The sequence below is a fragment of the Psittacula echo genome (assembly GCF_963264785.1).
Source record: "Psittacula echo genome assembly, chromosome: 7".
Lineage (NCBI taxonomy): Eukaryota > Metazoa > Chordata > Aves > Psittaciformes > Psittacidae > Psittacula > Psittacula echo.
In genome coordinates, this window is record NC_137740.1 from 5,515,596 (window position 1) to 5,537,507 (window position 21,912).

Below are 21,912 nucleotides of genomic sequence, written 5' to 3' on the forward strand. Positions count from 1 at the left end.
CTCAAGGTTCAAGGCAACCTGGTTTTGTTATTTTCTTAAACAAAACCAGCCCATAGCGTCATTTTCAAGCAAAAGTGGTGAAAAAGTCATCCTTTGGCAAAGATGCACACTGAAGAAAATACGGGACCACATCTTCAGGTAGCATAAATCAGCTCTGGTGAAGGAGCAACACTGATTTACATCAGCTAAGTGTCAGACTTGAAATCACCACAGACACATTGTTGAAAAACAAGCATTTCCTAGAAGCAGAGCTATAGCAGAGCAATTTCTTTCCCTCAACCATGATTCCTTTCTACTCCCTCTTCCCATTCACATGTATATAAAAGTGCTCCTTTGTGCTTTGAGGTTTTGTTGCTGTTGTTGTTTTTCACAATGCCTGATTCCTTCTCAGGGCTTTTTTTCCATGCTTTCCTTGTAATGAAAAGCACACTAAAATGAAGTGCCATTCGCCTTCCGTCCATCCCAGATTTTTGTTGCAGTTCATTAATACGAGAGAGCTGTGGGCTCTCATTGCAGTCTCTGGACACAGTTCAATACTGTGTGTATTCTTGTGCTGAGATTTACATCTTACATTCGAAAAAGCCCCTTAAATCAAGCACTCTGTTAGCATCTTCTCCCGCTCTGGGTGCCTGGGAGATAAAATGCCTGTGTCCTAATAGTCAATTCATCACTGATTTTAAAGAGGACTAGCCTTTGCTTCTGTGTGAACATCCTCTGCCGAACGGTTGTGTTCAAGCCTCTCTTTTTTGATCTGTTTAAGATTCTTCATCAGTTTGGGTTCACATTTTGCAGCGATGCTCGGCATCTTCAGGCTTAAGCCTCCTCCCGTGCAGATCAGCATATGGCTTTGCTGCAAACGCAGCCCTGGCCAATATGCTGGGCTTAAAAATGTGACGATGTCAACTTGCAAAAGTTTCTTGGCGCATATGTCAATGCCAACTGCATGGAAATTCAAAGATCATGAGCTTTTAATGTGTTTTCCAAAGACAAATATAAATATTCCTGCGAGTCAAGCATACTTATGCGAACACTTCCAATACATTTATTTCATGACAGGGTCACACAGCAGCAAAACCACCCGCGTGGGTTCTCCACCATCTCCTGTATTGCAGCCACTGTGAACTGGTGGGGCTCCCGTCACCTCTCGTGGTGTGGGGGCATCTGCATTCAGGCAGCTGGAGCAATTGGTCTGGTTTTACACACTGAATCCAGCATGCCTCCATACATAGAGAAATGCAATACTGGGCAGTTCTTTTTCCCCAGGGTAAATCTATTGTGGGATCATGCCTGAAATGCTTCTAGCCTAGCACAGACTCCAAACTGGTGTAGAGCAATGTGGTTTTCAGCAGGCTTTGCTCTGTAGGTTGCTCCCCATGCAGGGCTCCCCACCGTGCTGCGGGGCCGGGTTGTTGCAGTGCCTGCTGCGCCGCGCTGTGCCCGACTGACAGGGACTCCAGTCTGACCAGCAGCTCCAGCGCCCATCCGTCTTGCTGCCTGTAAACACATTAAAAAAGGGGGAAAACCAAGTATTCAGGTCTGAATTGCAATGATGTACTTTGGGTGGGAGCAGGGGAGGAGGGGTGAGCTGATTGCCACTGGCAGTTCGTGATTTGAGCAGGACTTCTTTGTCTGTACCACCCGTGCCCAGCATATGGATGGCCGTTGAGATCAAGGCACTTTGAAGCCAGGGAAGAGGAAGCAGCATCACCTTCTTCAGACAACAATGTCTGTTTCTTCTTCTCTGGTTGTCCAAAAGGTTGTGGCTTGGCTTTCCCTTCCTAAAGGGCAGCTGACAGCTCTATGTGCACTTTCTCACCCCTGACCAAGGCAAAGGGACAAAAGTCTCCTAAGGCCATAGAATCACAGAATGGTTTGGGTTGGAAAGGACCTTAAAGCTCATCTCTTCCCAACCCCCGCCATGGGCAGTGACACCATTCACTAGACCAGGCTGTGTTGTGAAAAGTGCCCATCCTTTTGGAGATGGGTCATTTCAAGGCTTTTTCATTACAGTACAGACCGAGTTGTCAGGAGCGTTCGATACTATGGATTATGGCAGTGCTCCTGAATGATGAGAATGCTTGATAGCTGTCATTTACTGTCGTTTTTTATTTTCTCAACTGGCCTTCATGCCTGGCTCGGGCACTTTATTAATCCAGACAGCGCAAATGGATGTGTGTGCTCTTACTTTGTGCTGGGGGGAAAGCTGGGTTTCACGTCTGCTGTAATATCGTGCTTTAAAAACAACTAGGTTTGGTCTTAAATGAGTTTTGGAGCTAAAGATTTGAACCTGAAAGTTGCCCATGAGAGTGTGTCTGTCCCTGCTGTTGCCGAAATCGGGGAGCACAGGGGCTGGCCACCTTGGTAGGCTGCTTTGGGACCAGATCCCGAGCTTTCCAATCATGTAAGGCAGATTCCTTGGAATTGGAGACAACTCGAAGAACCTGATAATTTTAAAGAAGCCCATTTTGCAGTCACTGAAGCAATGCTGTTGAGTTCAGCTCCATAACCCATCTCCCCATCTGCTCCAACTTCTTATCTCATCACAGCTTTGATTTTCCAGTGGTGAGACCCCAGTTTTGAGCATGTGGTTGAAGGCCTGGAGCTCTGCCTGGTGGAATTGCTCTGAAGATGGATTTTTTCTGCCAGCTTCCTGTGCTGAGATTTGTGATTTTTTTGTCCCCACAAATCAGGACAAAAATGCCCAGAAAGAACTGTGCCATTTTTAAAAATAAAAGAGCATGATTGAGGGTTGGCTTTTTTTGCCACCCATTTGATTTTCTTAGGATAGTTTAGAAAGTGATAAAGAAAACATAAATAAACCAGGTTAATATAAATAAGCCAGGTTAATAAATGGTTAAAAGGATGGTGTCATAGTCAGCGGTCTGGGTGTCTTGAACATGGGGCCCAAGTTAGTAGGCCAGGTCTACTGGGGGCTGGTGGAGCTGATCTCTCAAAGAAGAGGCTTTGGTAGGAGGCTTGCCAGGCTGGTCAAGGTTGCTTTAAACTGGATGTGTTGGGGAAGGGGGGCATTGTTTCATTCCATCACACCCAGTCAGTTGCCAGCACCTATAATCAATGATCGGAGGTGATCCTGCCCATCTACTCTGCTCTCATGAGACCTCACTTGGAGCACTGTGTGCAGTTCTGGTGTCCTCAACATAAAAAGGACATGGAACTGTTGGAACAAGTCCAGAGGAGGCCACGAGGATGATCAGGGGCTGGAGCAGCTCCTGTATGGAGACAGGCTGAGAAAGTTGGGGCTGTTCAGCCTGGAGAAGAGAAGGCTGCGTGGAGACCTCAGAGCAGCCTTCCAGTATCTGAAGGGGGCCTACAAGGATGCTGGGGATGGACTCTCCATCAGGGACTGTAGTGACAGGACAAGGGTAACGGGTTCAAACTGAAACAGGGGAAGTTTAGATTGGATCTAAGGAAGAAATTCTTTACTGAGAGGGTGGTGAGGCACTGGAATGGGTTGCCCAGAGAGGCTGTGAATGCTCCATCCTTGGCGGTGTTTAAGGCCAGGTTGGACAGAGCCTTGGGTGGCATGGTTTAGTGTGAGGTGTCCCTGCCCATGGCAGGGGGATTGGAACTGGATGATCTTAAGGTCCTTTCCAACCCTAACTATTCTATGAATCTAGATGCACGCCTGTCATTTTGGAAAAAACACCTTTTTTTCTCCCTAAAATGGATGCTTCCCTTTAGTTAAAAAGTTTCCCGGAAGGGAAGGTGCGAAATCTGGCAATGTGGCATTTTTTTTCAGTAAAAGAGCATTTTTGGTGGCACATTGCTTGAACACCAAGTCCCGCTCGCTTAGGCTGACCCTCTCAGTCTCCCTTCCCTCCCTGCCCATCAAGATCTGTGGGTAATGTGAGCAGCTGGGCTTGGCCAGGGTGCTGCTCGTATACCCCACCTCAGCTTTTTGCAACATATTGGTAAGTCTCTAGCTATTAAACGCATCCTATTTCCACTGATTTACTTATAATAAACACGTGAGCTGCTATTTTCAGTCCCTTGTAGGACCGCTTAGGATAGGGCCACAAAAATGATCAGAGAGATGAAACATATCTCCTGTGGAGACAGGCTGAGACAGTTGAGGTTGTTCAGCCTGGAGAAGAGAAGGCTCCAAGGAGACCTTATTGCAGCCTTTCAGTACTTAAAAGTACTGAAAGAATGGCCTATAAGAAAGATAGGGAGAGCTTCTTAGCTTGGCCTATTGCAACAGGATGAGGGGTGATGGTTTTAAAAAGAGAGGAGATTCAGGCTGGACACGAGGAAGACATTGTTTACAATGAGGGTGGTAAAACACTGGCAGAGGTTGGCCAGAGATGTGGTGGATGTGCTATCCCTGGAGACATTCCAGGCCAGTCTGGATGTGATTCTGGGCAACCTGAGCTAGTTCAAGATGTCCCTACTCATTGCAGGGGGGTGGACTAGATGAGCTCTGAAGGTCCCTTCCAATCCAATTCATTCTGTTGTGTCGCAGCAAAAGCAATACAGAAGTGAAGGCTTGATTGATGCATGGATGCAAAGAGCAGTTGGTTAACCATGGAGGGGAAAATCCTGTCCCTTTGCTGCCTTTTGCCCCCCCCCTGCTGTGGGTACATGCATCTTACCTTGGCGCTTCGTCTGCTCACAGGCAGGGCCTCTGTAACCTGGTCGACACTGGCAGAAACACGTGTCTCCCACCAAAACAGGTTCACCATTGTTCTGGCATGGTCCACAGTGGCAGGCGTTGAACTCCAACAAGTAATCATCCAAAGCCCGTTTCAGGTTTTGCCGCTTGGTTTCCATGTCGCCGAGGTTGCTTCTACGGAGGATTTCATGGATGGGCTGCAGCTGCGTAAGATGGAGATAAATAGCATGGAGACGGTTTCAGCTGAACATTAACTGAGATGCTACCACGCCATTGGCAGAGAGCTGTGACACTGCTGGATAAACTCAGGGCTCAGAAAAACCCCATTCGTCTTCCTTGACAGCTCCATGTACATCATGCAAATGTGTTGCTACGACTGATGAGCATCAAGAGAGAAATCACCGTTCCAAAACCTTCCTCATCTTAGAGGTTTGTGCAGGATTGGCTTTTCTGGGTGCTTTGGAGTTTCAGTGTGGATTCAAATGATAAATTAAAACACCCCTATAAGCCAATTTTTTGACTGTTTGCTTAGTGCTGTCACGATCTCAGGGATTCTTGCATGCTTTTTGCCTTTTTGAATCAAAGTGTTTTGCTAAGAGCTTTTTGGATATCATCAAAACCTAATGCCAGCCTACCACTAATGGTGACCAGATTGTGAACGCTGAGCATGGAGAATTTTGCCTACATACTTCTTGTCCTTCAATGCAGTGAAATAATATTGTGCCATTTACAGCTTTCAGAATATATGCTCATAATAGTTCCAGTAGCAAAGTCTAGTTCTTATATACCATTCAGCAAAAATAGTCCAGTTTGGGCAACTGTAATTATAGCTCACCCAACTGAATATTAATATTAGAGTGAATATTAAGGCTAAAAGCTGAGGGCTGGTCTGAAGTCACATCATTACATATGCCCATCCATGCATCTGTGCAAATGCTGTGTGTCTTGGTTAGGAATTGCTGGAAACTGGTTCCAGATAGGAGCTGGGCATCATCTCATTGCACAAGATGCAGTGAGAGTGATTTGTGGGGCTTTGGGAAGAGCTCTTAGACAAATTTGCACAAGCCTGTTTAACAAATGGGAGGAAGCTGCCGATAAGAGCTGCTGAAGTGGACATGAGCGCTTATCGGCAGCTCCGGTTGCAGAGTGAATGCTGAGCTCCAGAGCAGCCAACAGAGAGGTCAGCACATGGTTTACTGGAAAACTGTAGTAAGTTTTGCCCAGAATTGATGGGAACTTGTGCAGAAAGGTGAATAACCTGCATCTGAAATAACCTGCTTATCGGGGCTTTCTGTCTGCGAGGTGCTGCCCAGGAGGGTTTACAGAGTCCTTCTTGCCCTGCCAATAGCACAGATAATTCCTGATTCCATTGTTCTTTCTGCCACCCTTTGTCAGAGCCAGGAGTAGGTGTGCTCTCAAATGAAGATGAGAGGGATGGAAGTGGCAGTGTGTTTCTTTGACCAAGGTCCTCCCCCTCAACCCCCATTGTGGACTAGCAGTTGTAGCATCTTAGGGTAGATGTGGTCCTCCTGATCACAGCCAAGTTGTGCCCAGCTCCTCACACCTCTGCAGTCTCTGCTCCTGGATTATTTGTTTGCTCTTCTGTCTCCCTTTCCATCCCTTCTGCTTCCCTTTCCATCCCTTCTGCTTGCACCCATCTCCTCCCCATCTATAAGATGCTTCAGAGATCTTTGCCCTTTGGGGAGGCAAGCCTGTTGTGAGTCCCCTTCTTATAAAGGAGGGCAGACAGCATCGAGGGGAATAATAGGGATGAATACAACCTCGGAGAGCCATTCATTGAGAAGCTGTTTGGGAGCACATCAAAAACTTAACTCGGCACTAATCCAGCATTAAGCTCCTTGTCAGTCTCCCTGTGGGTGCAGTCGGTGGGAGATGTACTCCCCATTGTGAAATGAATAAGAGGTTACCAGATCAGTGGCCCATTACATTTAATCTTGTTCTGTGATGGGATCACAATAAAAATACGAAATGATCTGCTCGACTACACTTTCATTCCTTATAGTGGCAGAGTTTCTTCAACTGCAGAAAAGCCTTACCTCAAAATCAATAACAGCAGGATTATATTTTAATGACCTTCCCCAGTGACGATACATATTGCCATCCCAACTGTTTAAGAGTCCTCCACTGTAACTGCTATCTCCACCTCTAATCCGGGGAATAATATCTTCCACAACTGCACTGTTGCTCTCAGCATCTGAAAAGTTGAATTACAGCCATACTATTTAGTTATCATTTCCACACATAGACTAGAAACTGCTTAATGGAGGGGAGATCAATTGTTCAAGGAGCTGTCAGAAAGCAGCACTGATGCTGCCTCCTGGAATCAATGGGAGCTCTGAGGCTGTCTATAGCTGGTTAAGGGATTTACAAATCTAGGGCTTTGTAGCCTCTTTGAGTACTTTTTATAGTCAGTTTTGACCTTTTTAATAGTTGCCATGTTGTCCTTATCGTCTATGCTCAGTCTGTCGTGGGTATAGGGACTGCGGCCTTCCAGCCACTTCCCTGCCTCTATTTACATGCATTTCTAATCCAGGTATTCCTCTCAATTCCTCCTCTTTCAAGAGCAATTGGACTCCTGGAGACTTGGACCCAAAGTTGCTTTGTTCCCATGACTGGGCCTGAGCTATGGCTGGGGATGCGAGAGCTCCCTTCCTTGTACCCTTGTGTTACCCTACTTGAATGTCCGTGCCCAAGTGATCAAAATAAGTGATGCAAGATGCCTTGGCAGACATCTGCCCTGATATCATACCAGTTTTCAGAAATCCTTTCTTTGCACAGTCGGAGGATGATATGGATGCTCCCAAATGCACTTTATTCATGCTGTCTGTAAGGCCAATTGACCAGCCCATGCAGGCACTTATCTCTTCAGCGCTGATGTCTGCAAACCAGAAAGGAAACCAGTAAAATCAGGGGCTCATTCTGAGTGGAAGCATAGGAATTTTCTCATTTGTGGGGCTTTTTGTTTTGTTTTTTTCTATGAACAAAGAAGATATTTGGTTATCTGCATGGTCTCTTTTTCAAAGTCAAGAGCTATCCTGGGCGGAGGACAGCCTTGCAACAGAAAAGTCAGTATTTAATTGGGGTATATTGGGTCCATAGCATAATAGGTTAGTAGGGAAGTGTCCTTACTGTAAGAATTGTGTCCTTAGAAAGTATTAGAAGAAAGTAAAGACATTAACTCAAGGCTTCAGGTGTGTATTTCCTTATTTGGTCTATTTATTTAAAAATACAACTTTTGTTTTACTTGTTATTTTAAAGCCTAATTCATAATTAGGATAAAGCTGGGAACAGCAGCTGAACTTCATAGATCATCACTGATCTTCCTAAACTCAGGATCTGACCCACGTATTAGGGGCTTAAGTAGCTTCTCGACTAGCAACTTGCAGTAGGTTGCTATCTGTTGAGAGCTGCCAAAGCCTTCCTGCCTGCTGCTGGGCTGCTGCTGCCAGCACTGCCACATACATCATGAAAATATGTGACTGGAGACCCATGAAGCAACTGCAGAGGGGAGAAGGGAACTAATGAGGTGGTTTCACCAAGGTAAGCAATGTGCATATTTCATACAGTCTGGGTTTATGTACACACTTCAGTGTGCTACGAATATAAGACTGTCTTCTTTAATAGTTAAAAAATCCATTGATTTCAATAAATACAGGTATTGGAAGTAATAGGTAACTTTTATATTGCCCTTCTTGTCAGAGGACTTCAAAGTGTTTTACAAAGCAGCCCTGTGATCAATACCGCAGTATTGAAAGGGAGGCAACAGAGGTCATCAGGATTTGTGCATCATGGCTTAATGGTCTAAAGATTGAACCTCCAGCCAAGCCCCACTGTAGAGTATTGTCTGCTGAACTGCCTTACCCCAGCACTGGGGAGCAGTGGCTTGCATTGCCTATGTTTAAAATACTGGTAAAACACCCATAGATCTGTTTCTGCACACCCTGCAGAAGAGCCTGGCTGCAGCCATGTGGGGCATGGATCTGCTCGTTGGCTTTGTGGGTCCCAACCGGTAGAGAAAGTAGAAAGGGGCTACAAGTCCTGGCTTCAGACCTGTGAGAGCTGAAACATGCTCAAGACTTTAGGGGGAATAACATCCCATTGCAAATCTAGGCTCTTGAGAAAGATTAAATGTGTAGCACTCGATTACTGCTACTAACCTGTTCAACAGTTGTAAACACAGTGGGTAAAGTTCATTCACCCAAAGCACCATGAGGGATTGCTTATCTTGGTGGTGGAGTAGCATAAAATTAAACTTGAGGAACACCCTGATTAATTGATTTGCCATGGTTCCCGTTGAGTAATTATGTTCAGCGAGGGTCTGTCAATACAATTTGCTATTGGTTGCAGCAAGATTGTGTCTTGATAAATGAAAAGTGGTTATCACTGCAAAAGGGTGGCCATAGAAAATATTGGCACTTGAGGAAGGAGCCCTGGTAGGGGTTTTTATATGATATAATTTGCGATAGTTAAATGTGCTCGACTGATAAGATTTACTGCTGCATTTTGAATTAATCAGAATATATGAAGACTCTCTCTAATTTACTCTGTGCGTAATGTTTCTCCCATAAATGTTCTTGTAATGTGTGAGCACATTATACTGTTTTCTGCTAAATAATAGAACCATAACAATCTATTTTAAAAACAAGTAATGAAAAATATTGATGGCAGAGCAACGAGGGACCTCAATCTGACATATGTATTTATTTCACTCATGACCACATCCATGCAAGCCCTTGCAGCCTGAAAGCTAGAAATGGGTCTTGCAGCAAAACAGCAGTACTAATCTATGCACCGGTGAGTTGTGGTCTGTTCTTGGATATCTAAACCCAGAAGGCGACTTCATTTTCGTGCTTGAAGTCCAGCTTATGCCTATGCTTAGCTAGATGCTCAGCAACTGCCCAAGCTGTCTCTTGTTTAGGGGGGTAACAGCCTAGGGATCTTTTTCCTGGGCATGTGCTTTAGTCACCGGTCTATAAGAAAGGAATGTTTTCTCTTCCACAGCATTTAACACATAGACTTCTGGGCTAGGTGGGCTGTCGGGAAGCAGTGGTTGATCCAAAGCGGGTGCCATGCTTCTTAGCCTTGGTACATCGCCAGGCATCTCCAGAGCTTCAAAGTCATCTTACGAAGCTCTGATTTTAAGACCTGAGCACTTACATCCTTATCCTGACTATTTCTCAGAGAAGGCAGATAATCCTGTTGCACAAACAGCCTTCAAGCATGGCTGTGATTGCCATTAGAGAAATCAGAGGTTTTTACTAAATGCTTTTAGACAGGGGCATGTCAGCCACTGCAGGTGGGAGTCGTCCTGGGTCTATGCTGTGTGTCATAGAGTGCTGCTGACTTGGTATATGTGGGCTTTCTAGCAGAGTCTGGGTTAGATGAATGTTACAGAAGCGTGCTTTGTTAGAATGAAAATTACATCATCTCCACTGGGGCACATTTTTGTCTTTTGCTGAACTTCAACATCCTTCTTTCCTAAGATAAGGCATCTCATAGCAGTAAATCTCCTCCTTATATACACAGCAAGCACAAGATTAAGTAAAGTAATAGCCTCCCTCCACATGCTCTGGATTCATTCTTCCTCTGAAATTGGCAGTCTGCTTCCTGACGACTTGCTTGCCAAGATCTTGTTCACTTCTACATCACTCACTCTTCAAAGTGAATAAATGGTGTGAAGAGGCATCATATTTCCAAATATTAGTGCACAGACTTGATGAAAATTCTCTCAATTGGTAATTTCTTGTGGAAAATTGGCCTGGTTAATACTCAGTATGGAGTGCACAGTTATCCAAAGTGCTGCCGGTACCAAACTGTTCCAGACCGGGGGCAGAGCCATGGAAATTAATGGAATTAATGGAGTTACAGCAGTTTGTACCAACTGCAGCAATTTTCACCTCTTGTCTGAGATCACAATTTTCTTTTGCATAAATGTCCAGCCTAGAGTTACCAAGGAGCCTTACCCTGCACAGAATGGAATGATGTTCCATAAGGGAAGTGGGATCTATTGCGTTGTCAACACCTTTGCAAAAGCTGACAATCTGGTTGGTGTACCAAAGTAAGATATTATTGTTCTGCATCTTCTTTTTTGGATTAGGAAAAACGTTGTGGTTTGGCTCACCACTAATGCCTGTTCTTGTGCTGTAGACAACTGTGTGTGGATATTTTATGTAACTGAGATTTAGAGGGATGGCTTTTCAGCCTCATACGCTCCAATATGTTGAGAACTGGAGCTAACAGAGATCTGCTAGTCTTCAGGTGTGACAGTAACCAGAGCAAAGTGGCAGAGGTATTGCCAACTGCAGTGTTTTCTTTCTATTTACAGGAAGTTGAAACCCTCACTATCAAGATGCTGAAACAAGAGTGGGCTAATTTGCTTTAGTCTGAATGAGTTGGAAGTCCTTGAGCATTCATGGAAATGGCCAGAACAATGACTGTAAGAAACAGAAGTTTAGAGAAGTGACACTGAAAGAAAGGAAGAAAATGCTCAGGTTCCTTCCTAAACTACCAAAATCTCACCCAGATTCTTTTGAAATTAGATCAGGAAGCACGTTTTGTGACACTGAAGCTTATCCCCTGCTTTCTGGCCAGCAGTGCATCCATCTTGTGAACATGCAGATACCTCTGCCTCACTCCCACCGTGCCTTTTTGGGCTTGCAATGCATATATGTCTATCCTGTGATGGGTCATGCCAGCCAGCTCAGCAAAGAGCTGTCAATGAGCACCCACTCTCCCAGGGCCCAGGGAGAGAATGGCTGGTGGAAGCAACCAGAACCAGATGAATTACTCTGGTGGAGTGGACCCACGCCGTGGTCACCAGGTTGGAAATGCCTGGCATTGAGCAGAATGTTGTGAATAGAGAGTATCTTGTCATTTTCTGACCTTTTCTTCTCATTTCCTCCTTGTTAATGACAAGGATGTACTCAAAGACGCCTCCCATAGTGCCAGATGTCATGAAATGGGTACCGTAGTCATTGATGAATCTGGCGTACATGCCATAGTCATAGGTGTCTGGAAGCTCCTGCAGGGAGAGCAACACATCTTCATCCAAAACAATGTTGTCCCTTCTCATCTTGAAGCGGGCTGTCTGCACCTTTGTCACACCTCTAATGAAACCAACCTCCTGCAGGTGAAGAGAAGAGGAGCTGCCATTCAATGTACATTTTAAAATAAAATAGAATAAAATAAAATAAAATAAAATAAATAAAAGTCATTTCTGGCCTATAGACTTGCAGAGGAAAGCCTGAATCTCTGACTGTCAGTGTATGTTGAAGGCAGGGAAACAAGCCCAGGTTTAAATGAAATCGGTGGTAACTCTTTGAGAGTGTCTCTTTCTTGCATGCTGTGTGAGCTGAAGGACAAAGCCATGGGTTTGAGTTTTTTATGTGTGCATATGATCAGAATCAGGCTCCACATGATTCCCCTCCATCCTCCATTTCTGCTATTCCCTTTCCCTGTTTTCCTTTCCGTAGTGTTAATTCCCTTTTGCCTTTTTCACAGCCTCAGTCAATGATGCAGGACAAAGGCTCAAGGCAAGCCCAGCCCAGCACTGGGGGAGGAAGATGCTGATTGTGGGAGGATTTCCTGGATATGCCACCAGCTCCACGACTCCTCCTCTAGATGAGCCATGGACGCGACAAGGCTCCAGTGCAACCAGAACAGCCCTTTAAATGATTCCTCCAATAATTGATCATCATTTTGCTGTAAACATCGTGTGAGTCTAGACAAGGGCACAGTAAATGCTGTAATGGTGCCCATTTCAAGCAGCTTTTAAGGGCATTTTAACTCAGAACACTATCAAAGTAATTCTTCTTTATTGTCTTCTGTCAGCAGCCACAAAAGAAATAGAGACAGGGCATGGTGAATGTGGGAAATGCCAGCATTCATGTTATTAGACTGGAAAGAGATCACTACATCTAGTCCATGATGTAAACCCACTATGAGAAATACACCCTATTACTGGGTATTCTTTTTTCAGTGTGCTATTTTAACCTCCCATAAAAAGTAGCATATTTCATCATCATAAGGCAGCTTGTATTAATTTGGACAAAATATATGTGCTACCAGAGATCATTCCCTGAGGGCAACTGTTTTGATCAACATCTTGGTATTTCCTCCTCCCTCATCGTCACTTTAAGCATCTTTTTATTTATGTGCTTAATGTAGCCATGAAACAGGATGGGGGGAGATGACATGTGTTGTGGTACTTCGTAATTCAATTTTATACCCACTCCCTGTTTGCTAAACCATAAGAAGAACAACAAACAGGATTACTAACGATGAGACATTTGCAATTACATGAACAAATTAAGGTACAATTACTATGTGTTAAAAAATGCAATTGAGAGAATCAACTGACATAAGTTGCAGCCAGCCCATGCGATGCACAGATGACACAACTGGAGCATTATGCATCACTGACTTGTTATTTTTCTTTTACCTTTGTAGCGTATTGTGTGAAATTCTTCAGGGTTCCTTTGCCACCTGATAAAGTGAAGCCCAGGTCTAACTGGAAAGCTGATCCTGTGGACCCGATTCCGATGGTAAAGCCTTTTGTTTTGGATTTATCACTTTTAAGGGCATCAAGCAGATCCTTTGAATCATCATAAAACTCAAAAGTGAATCCAGAATCAGCATGAGCCTAAAGTGAAAGGAGCAGAGATGAATTTTTAGGTACTTCTCTTTATTATTAAACTCTATTTCTTTAAGGAGCTAATTCTGCCTCTGTTGAAGCCTGTGATGGTCCTGACAGCACCGACACTGACTGCAGTGAATGTGGAATAAAGAATTAAGTCACATGCAATTTCATTGGGAAATATGTGAGAAATGTGGATAAAGCTTCATCCATCTCCAGGCAGGGGAAAAGCTTGTGTTTAGCCAACTCAAAATAGTGCCATTACAGCCAGAGCTGGCAATGGTACTTATTAAGCTAGCTTGACACTTCCCATTATAAAACCCTCCTTCCAGTTCTTTACAGCTCTGCCAGATCCTAACAATTTGGAGTGAATTTTTTGTCTGCAGCTTGCTTCTGGATGAATTTATTTAGGAAAAGAAATTCAGCAGCAGTGATCCAGCTGCTTGCAATGGCAGTGCTAGAAAACAAACATTGTTTTGCCTGTGTTTTAGAGCACTGACCTTTTCTTTGACAGCTCTGCTTTGCTGCCATGTGGAATTGAGCAGCCTTGCTGAATCCAGGCTGTGCCATTTGCCATCTCTATAAAAAGCCAGTTAAATAATTACCAACACTGAAGAAAGCATCTCACATTAACGTGACTTGCTAGACCCAGCAGGTAGACACTCCTAAGTCAAGATGCATATGGGGCATGCTCAAGTGTCCCTCAGTGCCTGACCATGGTGCAGAAGTGGGCCTTCCACCACCAGCAGCAGGTAAGGGGAAGAAGAAAATGTGGTTCATATGGTGGGCCTGTCTGGATTCAAACTGGGGAATAAGAGGCACAGGGAACCGTCGGCTGGGACGGGAAATCCATTTGCATTGAACCTGGGGCTGTAATATTCCGGTGGAATAATGTGTTTTATTCATTCACGTCAAAAAGCATAATACATGTTTAACAGTGTGGCCAAGGCTCCCGCTTAAGACATGGGAGTCCCAGGTTGAATCCTTGCTCTACTTAGTTCAGTCTCCAACATCACATATGATCCCACAGAGTATAGGCGTTGTGATACACAGCGATGGCTTTCAGGATCTCTGTCTCACTCAGAATTTGGATTTATGTCCCTTGTAGCTGTGCCAAAGACTTAAAATGCTTTCAAAGATTGAACTGGTAGCATTGTTCCCATTTTACACATGGCCAAATTCACCCCTAGAGAGGCAAGTGGCTTGTGCAAGCTCTACAGTTCATTAATAGCAGAGTTTAGAGAAAACCCATTTCTCTTGGCTCTGACTAGGCCAGAGTAAGCAGTGGCGATGCCTGGGTGATAAAGCATGTTAGTTCCTTGATGTGCCATAAAATAGCATTTATATCATCGATTGCCTGTTGTCTTGGGGACAGCTTGGGTACCTGGAAAGACAGCCTATAGTGAATGACAAAAGGTACCTAACATCTTTATGGGAAGTTTAGCTGGGAAAACATTGCTAAATCTGATCACCCAAAGGACTTACTAGGAACTGGTATATGTGGAAGTTGTAAGGTTTGCGGAAATACTTCTCGTCATCTCCATAGTAGAGGCGTTCACATGCAGCATCATACTTCAGCTCCCGCCACTCTCCGTTGTAGACATACTCACAGTGGCCTCCAAAAAAATTAGGGTCATATATGTACTGTCTCCCTTCCTGTGTTAGGATATTGTATCTGGGAAAGAAGTAACATTCAGGAAGTTACCCATAGCTCCACTTTTATTTCCTCAACAGCCTCTGTCACTGTTTCTGTTCTCCTCACACTACAAGTTACCTAGCCTCAGGTCTCTGCCTTTGGATAGCACCTAAAATCTTTGAGTTTGTTATCTCCTTGCTATCTGCTTCCCAAAGCTAACAGGACGCAAAGAGCCTTTTTATTTCCAAACATTGGTTTGGACTCATATGCTAGAAATTGAAGAAATCAGTAAAGGTGTCCAGTCTATCCCAGCAAGTGTGGTTATGAAAGTTCCAAGGTCCTGGAATTCCTCCAGGTTCCCCGTGAGCCTAACACATCTCACTGTCACAAAGTGTTTCCTGGCATTCCCTGTAATTGTTTTCTATCTTAATTTCATCTCCTTCCCTTTAATAATGGTTCTGTTTCTCAGGGGAATTAGCACCCTCCCTAGACTTGCAGTCTGCTTGTGCTTTGCCAAGTCTCTCACTTCTTATTTCCTTATGCCTCTTTCTTCCTGCTCCTCAGCCGTCACAGCTGCTGCCCTCTGAAATCTGCCTATTACTTAATATTCCCTGTAATTCCATGGCTCCAAACGAAAGCATTCTTCAAACTAGACAGCAGCATTGCTCCTCACAACAGGGACCTTTTCATGGGCAGGAGTATTTACCCTGTATATATTCATGTGGAGCTCAGGCTCTCTGCCTTGAATTGTGCTCCGAAGTCCTAATTCCTGTAGTTAAACCTTCTCCTTAGGAATGAATGCCACCAGGATGCTGCATCTCCAGAGTCTACTCTTTGCTTTAATAAATTGCTTTTATCAACCAGAAAAAGCTGTGAGATAACTGGGATATATTTTTACAGGAGTATAAAGAGGGCATCACAAGTATGGAGTGGCTGGGAGAGGCCAAGGTCAGATAGTAAATCCAAGACAGAATTTGAAAGAAAAGCCAGGATGAACCCTCCTGCTTCCCTCATTGCTACCCATGGTTGCGTGGGACAGTACCACTCCTTTGGGCTTTGTACAGCACCTTATCAATTCATGGAGCATTGCAATTACTAAGGAAATGCAATATAAAACACTTAATCCTGTTTTGATTGTAAGAGTAGCAGCTATTGATTAATTACCTACCCTTGGACTGCTTTTTCAGACCCTGGGATTGGCAACAGATGTTCACAAGGGCTTTCAATATCTTCATCCTCACAGTTATCCTCATCAGACCCATCTCTGCAGTCTGGCTCCCCATTGCACACAAGATGTCGTTTAATACAGCGACCTAAAGGGCACAGATACAGGTGATCTCACTTATCTGCCCTTCAGAAAACCTTTTCAGCAGCTTGCACTCTTTGTGCTATTCTCCACCCATATCTTGAGGCCACAAGAAGTCCCTCTGGGTGTTAAATACAGGGCTTTTACATCGGGACCTTGATTTTCCCCTCTCCTTCAGGGCAGGTTTTCCTTTGCAAACTGGAGTGAGCACAGCTCAGAGTCCAAGCTGACTGCTCCCATGGGCTTCCATGGGCTGGGAGTCAAATCAAGGTCACATCTCTGGCCTGATTTTATTATCTATCATCATGCTCTTGGAAAGGAGCTACAGGAAGCAATAGCTTCTCCACTTGGCTCAGGGAAGTCAGCTCCATCTGATTAAAGTGCAGTTTTGCCTCTTCCGTTTGCTGGAGGTATTTGGGGGGTTTATTGCAATAATTATAGCTCAAGAATGTATGTTTGCAGGAAGGGCAACTTGGAGGTGCTTTCCCTTTTGGGAGTGAGGAGAAAGCCTTGGCATGACACTTGTGGACAGAGGGAACTGGTCCTGCTACACTTGCTACCATGGAGCAAAGAAATCTGGAGAGGGACTTTTTACAAGGGCATGTAGTGACAGGGCAAGGGGGAATGGTTTTATACTGAAAGAGGGGAGATTTAGATTAGATATTAGGCAGAAGCTCTTCCCTGTGAAGGTGCTGAGGCGCTGGCACAGGGTGCCCAGAGAAGCTGTGGCTGCCCCATCCCTGGCAGTGCTCAAGGCCAGGTTGGACACAGGGGCTTGGAGCAACCTGCTGTAGTGGAAGGTGTCCCTGCCCGTGGCAGGGTTTTGGAACTGGATGGGCTTTAAGGTCCCTTCCAACACACACTATTCTATGATTCTATGACGACCTTCTCTAGCTGATGAGCTGGTCACAGAGCTGGCACATAGTTCTAAATGTCAGTAGAATTTTCATTAAATACTCAAGACGGGAGTTTGAGCCATTTGTGTAAAACCAGAAATCTGTCAAGGCTAGTGAAACTTTCAGAGAACAGCCGTATTATATCCCAATCCTCAGAGCTGGGGATGGCTAAAAATAAATAAATCACCCCAACAGATTGCTCGTTGGATTTATGATTGAACTATGTCTTTTGCAGGGAGAGAAAGTGGTGTGTTGTGGGTGCGTTGGTGCCCATGGAGGGGAGTGTGCGCATGTAGCACAGCAGTTGGAGCAGAATATTTCTACTCTCTTTGTTCCACTGAAAAAATTAACCTTTTCCATGTCATACAGCCTTCTTTTCTAGCTAAATCTGAGTAGAGCATGGGTGAATTTCTATAAAAGTGGGGAAAAAACCCAAATATGGGGCAATTTCCTGCTTTCTTTTGCATCAGTTCACCATCCTGCTGGCCGGTTGGCAAAGCTCTGCCCATGGTAATACCATGGGCATACCCCAGGTCTGTCCACCCAGGACCAAAACCTCTTTGGCAGGAGCTTGTGCTTGGTTCACTCACCTGTTTCCTCACACCGAAAGTCCTTCCCACAGCTGGGGGGTCCAGTGCATGTCGTCTCGGAATGGCAAGCTTGCTCATCCCAAAGATGCCCTGCGCATTGCCGCCCTGCAAACCGCGCCGGCTGCACCAGCCTCCGGTACCGGTGCTAAACCCCACAAGAGAGAAAAACATCCCCAAGACCTTAGATCTCACGAAGACATCACCTCCACAGGCCATAAAGCAATTAAAACCTATTGCTTTTATCTATATTATTATTCTTTTGTGTGGCTCTAAGACTTTGTACTTGGTAAATGGAGGAGAGGTGGCAGAGAGGTAGAAGAACAGGAGATTTGCTTGAGGTTCACACAGGTGAATGCTGAAGGGGCTGGAATAACTGGTTTTAAAAATCTTTTCCCTATTTTATACCTTAGAAATAATACATATATTTTCCAGTTATGTATGCTTTGTCCCGGAATGTAACGGGCTCAGATGGACACAGACACTAATTACAGCACCGATCCCACACTATTTCTGATGGATTATTAATGAGAATTGCTGCTCTTGAAACTAGGAAATAAAAAGAAAAGAGAGAAAAGCCGAATCATTTACTGATTAGAAGCACAGGAGCAAAACCTGCAGGGATATAAACTCAGTAGAAAGCAAAATTATATCAGGTATTTGAAAAGAAATTCTTGAATTATGAAGATGTGAATGATATAAAAAATTAAGAACAGGAGCTGATGAACGAAGGCTGCTTCTAATTTCTTTTCATTGGAATATTTGCATTAAGAATCAGCAGATACTTAATTAAATTTGAGATAGAAAAGGAAGAGAGTCTTGGGCAAATATTCTGGCTGGATTCTTCCACCATTTGCCTTGATTTTGCGTCTTGATGTTCTGCTGCCTTAAAGGAATTTATTCCCCAGTTTACACCAGGGTAAGAGTCTCTTTAGTAGAGGAGCATCTCCATCGTATTTGGATGAGTTTACTAGATGCTTCAGAATGATGAATATGTATAATATATATAATTAATAATATATATAATTAATGTGTGTACATCCTCATCACAGACACATCTGAAGATAAATGAATACATTACAGTGGAGTCTTACTTTTTTCTCTTGGCAAGGAAAGCAATCAGTCCATTCTGACCACTGGCTCAGCTGACAGTCAACAGGAGCTGGAGAATTAACATCTCTGCTGCTTCTTCTAAGGAGGGGGAGAGATAGCAGGAAGGTCTTTGAAGTTGTGTTTTAAGGAGGGGTGGAGAGTAGCAGGGAGAAAATGATCAGTGTGTGGTTTTCCACTGGGAATCTATTTTATGGGAAATGGGAAGTATCGCCTAACAGGGCTGGCTATACTACCCGAGATGCTCCATTTGAGTCTTCACCATCAGAACTGGTCAGAGGCAGCAGGTGCAGGACCTGAGGATTTTGTGTTGGGTTTCCAGCTCTCCCAAGAGGTCCTCGCCCTTTCCCATAAGTAGATTGCAATAAAACCTATGTATATCTCATATATAAAACCAAACACACTGGGTGAATAGAAGGAATGTCAAGAAGAGACAGGTTTTAAGGAAAGGCTTCTTTTTCTGCTTTCTTCTCAGAAGCACATCACAGACTCCAGAAATGATGGTTTGTTACCTTGGGCCTGTTCTGAAACCTACTGAATGAGATTCTCGGAGGCTTTGTGCAGTGGTGGGAATGGCTGCACCAACAGTGCTGAGAAGGGAAGGTAAAAAGCCATGTTAACTATGAGAATTTGTTGAATGACTGCTTCTAAAAGGAAACATAAGTTCTGAGAAGAGGAAAGTAACTAAAAGAAGATTATAAAAGCAGAAAATGGCAAGGGTTCTGTATCCAGAAGCCCTTGGATCAGACTCTCTTCACATACACTGAATATCACTATACAACAGCAAGAAAATACTTTTCTTGCCTCCCAGCCCAGAGTTTATGTTCTCTATTTCTGCCCCTACTCCTACAGTCTGTATACTGCCTTTCTTTGTCTTGAGGAGCAATCTGTGGCTTGCTAATACAACTCTGCATTTGCCACAGCCTTTGAAGCATTTTGAGGGGTTATTCTGAGCCAAATGCTGTTATTAGTAGTATTATTACTATTATTTTGGTGATTAACTAATGAGCAATCTGTTTTACTTACAAGCCTGCAGTCCAAAGAGAAATATTGACAATTAGGAGAGGTACAGGGCACAATGGGGATTCATCAGAGGCTGTGGAAGAGAGACTTACTAAATGAAAGCCACAACAGCTCAGCAAGGGAACCTGTGGATGCAGATAAGTGTGTGAGATAAAACCCCACCGTGGCTCCAGGAAAACAACAGGAGGCTGCAGACAAACACAGAGCTGGGGGACAAGCAGGTATTGATGCCTTTTTGCTCTGACAGGAGGATTTGTGGGCTGTATCCTTCAGCACTTCACAAAGTGCTTAATTGGCTCACCTTCGATCGGATTTTACATTTAGCTCTTCATTATTCTGCCTTGTTTGATAAGTTCATCAAACATCAAAAATCTCGTCTTTGTTCATTTTCAAAAGGGATTATCGGAATAAGCCTTCATAATTAAGTGTATCACTACCCCTTTTTTTTCCCTTTCTGCCTTCTCCTTGTCTCCATGTTCCAATTATCACTGATACCCTTTTTTGATCCTGCTAAATCATATTTGCCTTTAGAACAAGGCTGAAATTAATAACTGTAGGGAAAAAAAAACAACTGTTTTCCTAGCATAACACTATTGCTTTAGAAAAGAAGTAACTTGTTTACTCCCTTCCTTCAAAGCCGAAGTGACACTCATATGGGTTAATAATATCGTTTGGGTAAAAAACCTGAGGCATGAGGATCTGGCTTGGATTGCAGATTGGGTTATTAACGTGCACTTGTTAACTTCCCATTGGCAAATGCAACATAATTCTAATGAAAAGGAATACGCAGAATATTTACTCGTAAATCATCCTGTATAGGGAATTAATTTCAAGTGCCCAAACCCGGTATGGTAATTTTGGTAAGGGAGTTTAAGAAGGCTTAATAGTCATCTGTGAAAGAAAAACCATTGTGCAGACAGTTCCTATAAGAAGGAATTACGATGCCTAGCTTGGGCTTTGGACAACTGCCAATATGTTTTTTCCCTGGTAGCTGTTTACAGAGAGCGCAGTGTGCACATGCCTCATGTCAGGGCAAAATTGATGGCCTGACTGACTTGTCTGTAATTTCTATATGTAAAGTTGGGGGGGAAATGGACTTACCTCTGGGAAGGCAATGCCTCAAGCTCCCTGTGCGCTGTAGCTGTGGCCTGACGTGCTGTTAAAGCCAACGAGCATATAGACAGAATCAAAGGAGAAAGCTGACACAGGCCCCACCGCATGGTTTCTCCATATGTAGATGTTTGCTATAGATTAGCTGCAGACAAAAGCTTTAGGCTTCAGGATGCTGTGGGGCAAGCACTGCTAGAAGCAGCGTGGAGGCTACTGGGCTCCAAAACACTGAGGTAAATCATTGACAATAGCACAGATCAAATCACAGAGAATCAGGACACATCCTGGAGGCCTTTGCCCTTTTGGAAAGAAATTCCCAGTTTTCTGGCAGGGGAATTTATTCAACTGTGCAACTGTTTCCACATTAAGGTCGTTCCAGTCCTATCGCAGCAGTGTGTTTCTTGTCCAGCCTGCACCCTCCTTTTAATTTGAAGGAGGAGGAAACTCATTTTCTTTCCCGCAGTGATTTAACTTTAATCTTGGTGTGTCTGGTTGCTGACCAGGGAAAAGCTTCCCAGGACAGCAAATTGAAGTTTATCATAAAATTGTGTTATGAGGAACACGCACCTTCCAGATACATCAAGGTAATGTCAATTCAGCTTCTTCCCATTGCCATCCCCCAAAGGCAGCATCCCTTCTTCCCACTTGACATCCCCCAAAGATAGCGTCCCATCTCCAAAGCTGATGTGAGTTATCACTTAGCTTCTGCATGGTCCTACATAGTCAGGAATCTAAGTCTTTGTTTCCTAAAGTGATTTTGGGTGAGGAAGATGCCCCCTAAATCTGAAACTGTGTCTAATCCATATGCTGTGCAAACCCATCTGTTAGTGGTGGCTCTAATGCTTTTAGGTGGTTGCAATCTTAACATAGAAGTAGTGGGTGTGTAAAGTATAAGAAAGCAATACCGGAAAACCAAGAACACCATGGGTTGTTTACTATTAAGATAATAGTCACA

General features: G+C 44.0%; 1 protein-coding gene across 1 annotated transcript; it reads right to left on the bottom strand.

Moving 5' to 3' along the window:
- Positions 1–1,342: 1,342 nt before the first annotated feature.
- On the bottom strand, positions 1,343–21,067 carry C8A (complement C8 alpha chain; the record flags this gene model as incomplete). The annotated part of the gene is made up of 11 exons (XM_080623839.1): positions 1,343–1,494; positions 4,614–4,836; positions 6,691–6,848; positions 7,404–7,532; positions 11,537–11,777; positions 13,095–13,295; positions 14,775–14,964; positions 16,094–16,238; positions 17,718–17,862; positions 18,809–18,905; positions 20,949–21,067. The coding sequence occupies 11 exons, from the start codon at positions 21,065–21,067 to the stop codon at positions 1,343–1,345; spliced, it is 1,800 nt and encodes a 599-aa protein (XP_080479965.1).
- Between the last annotated feature and the right edge of the window lie 845 nt (positions 21,068–21,912).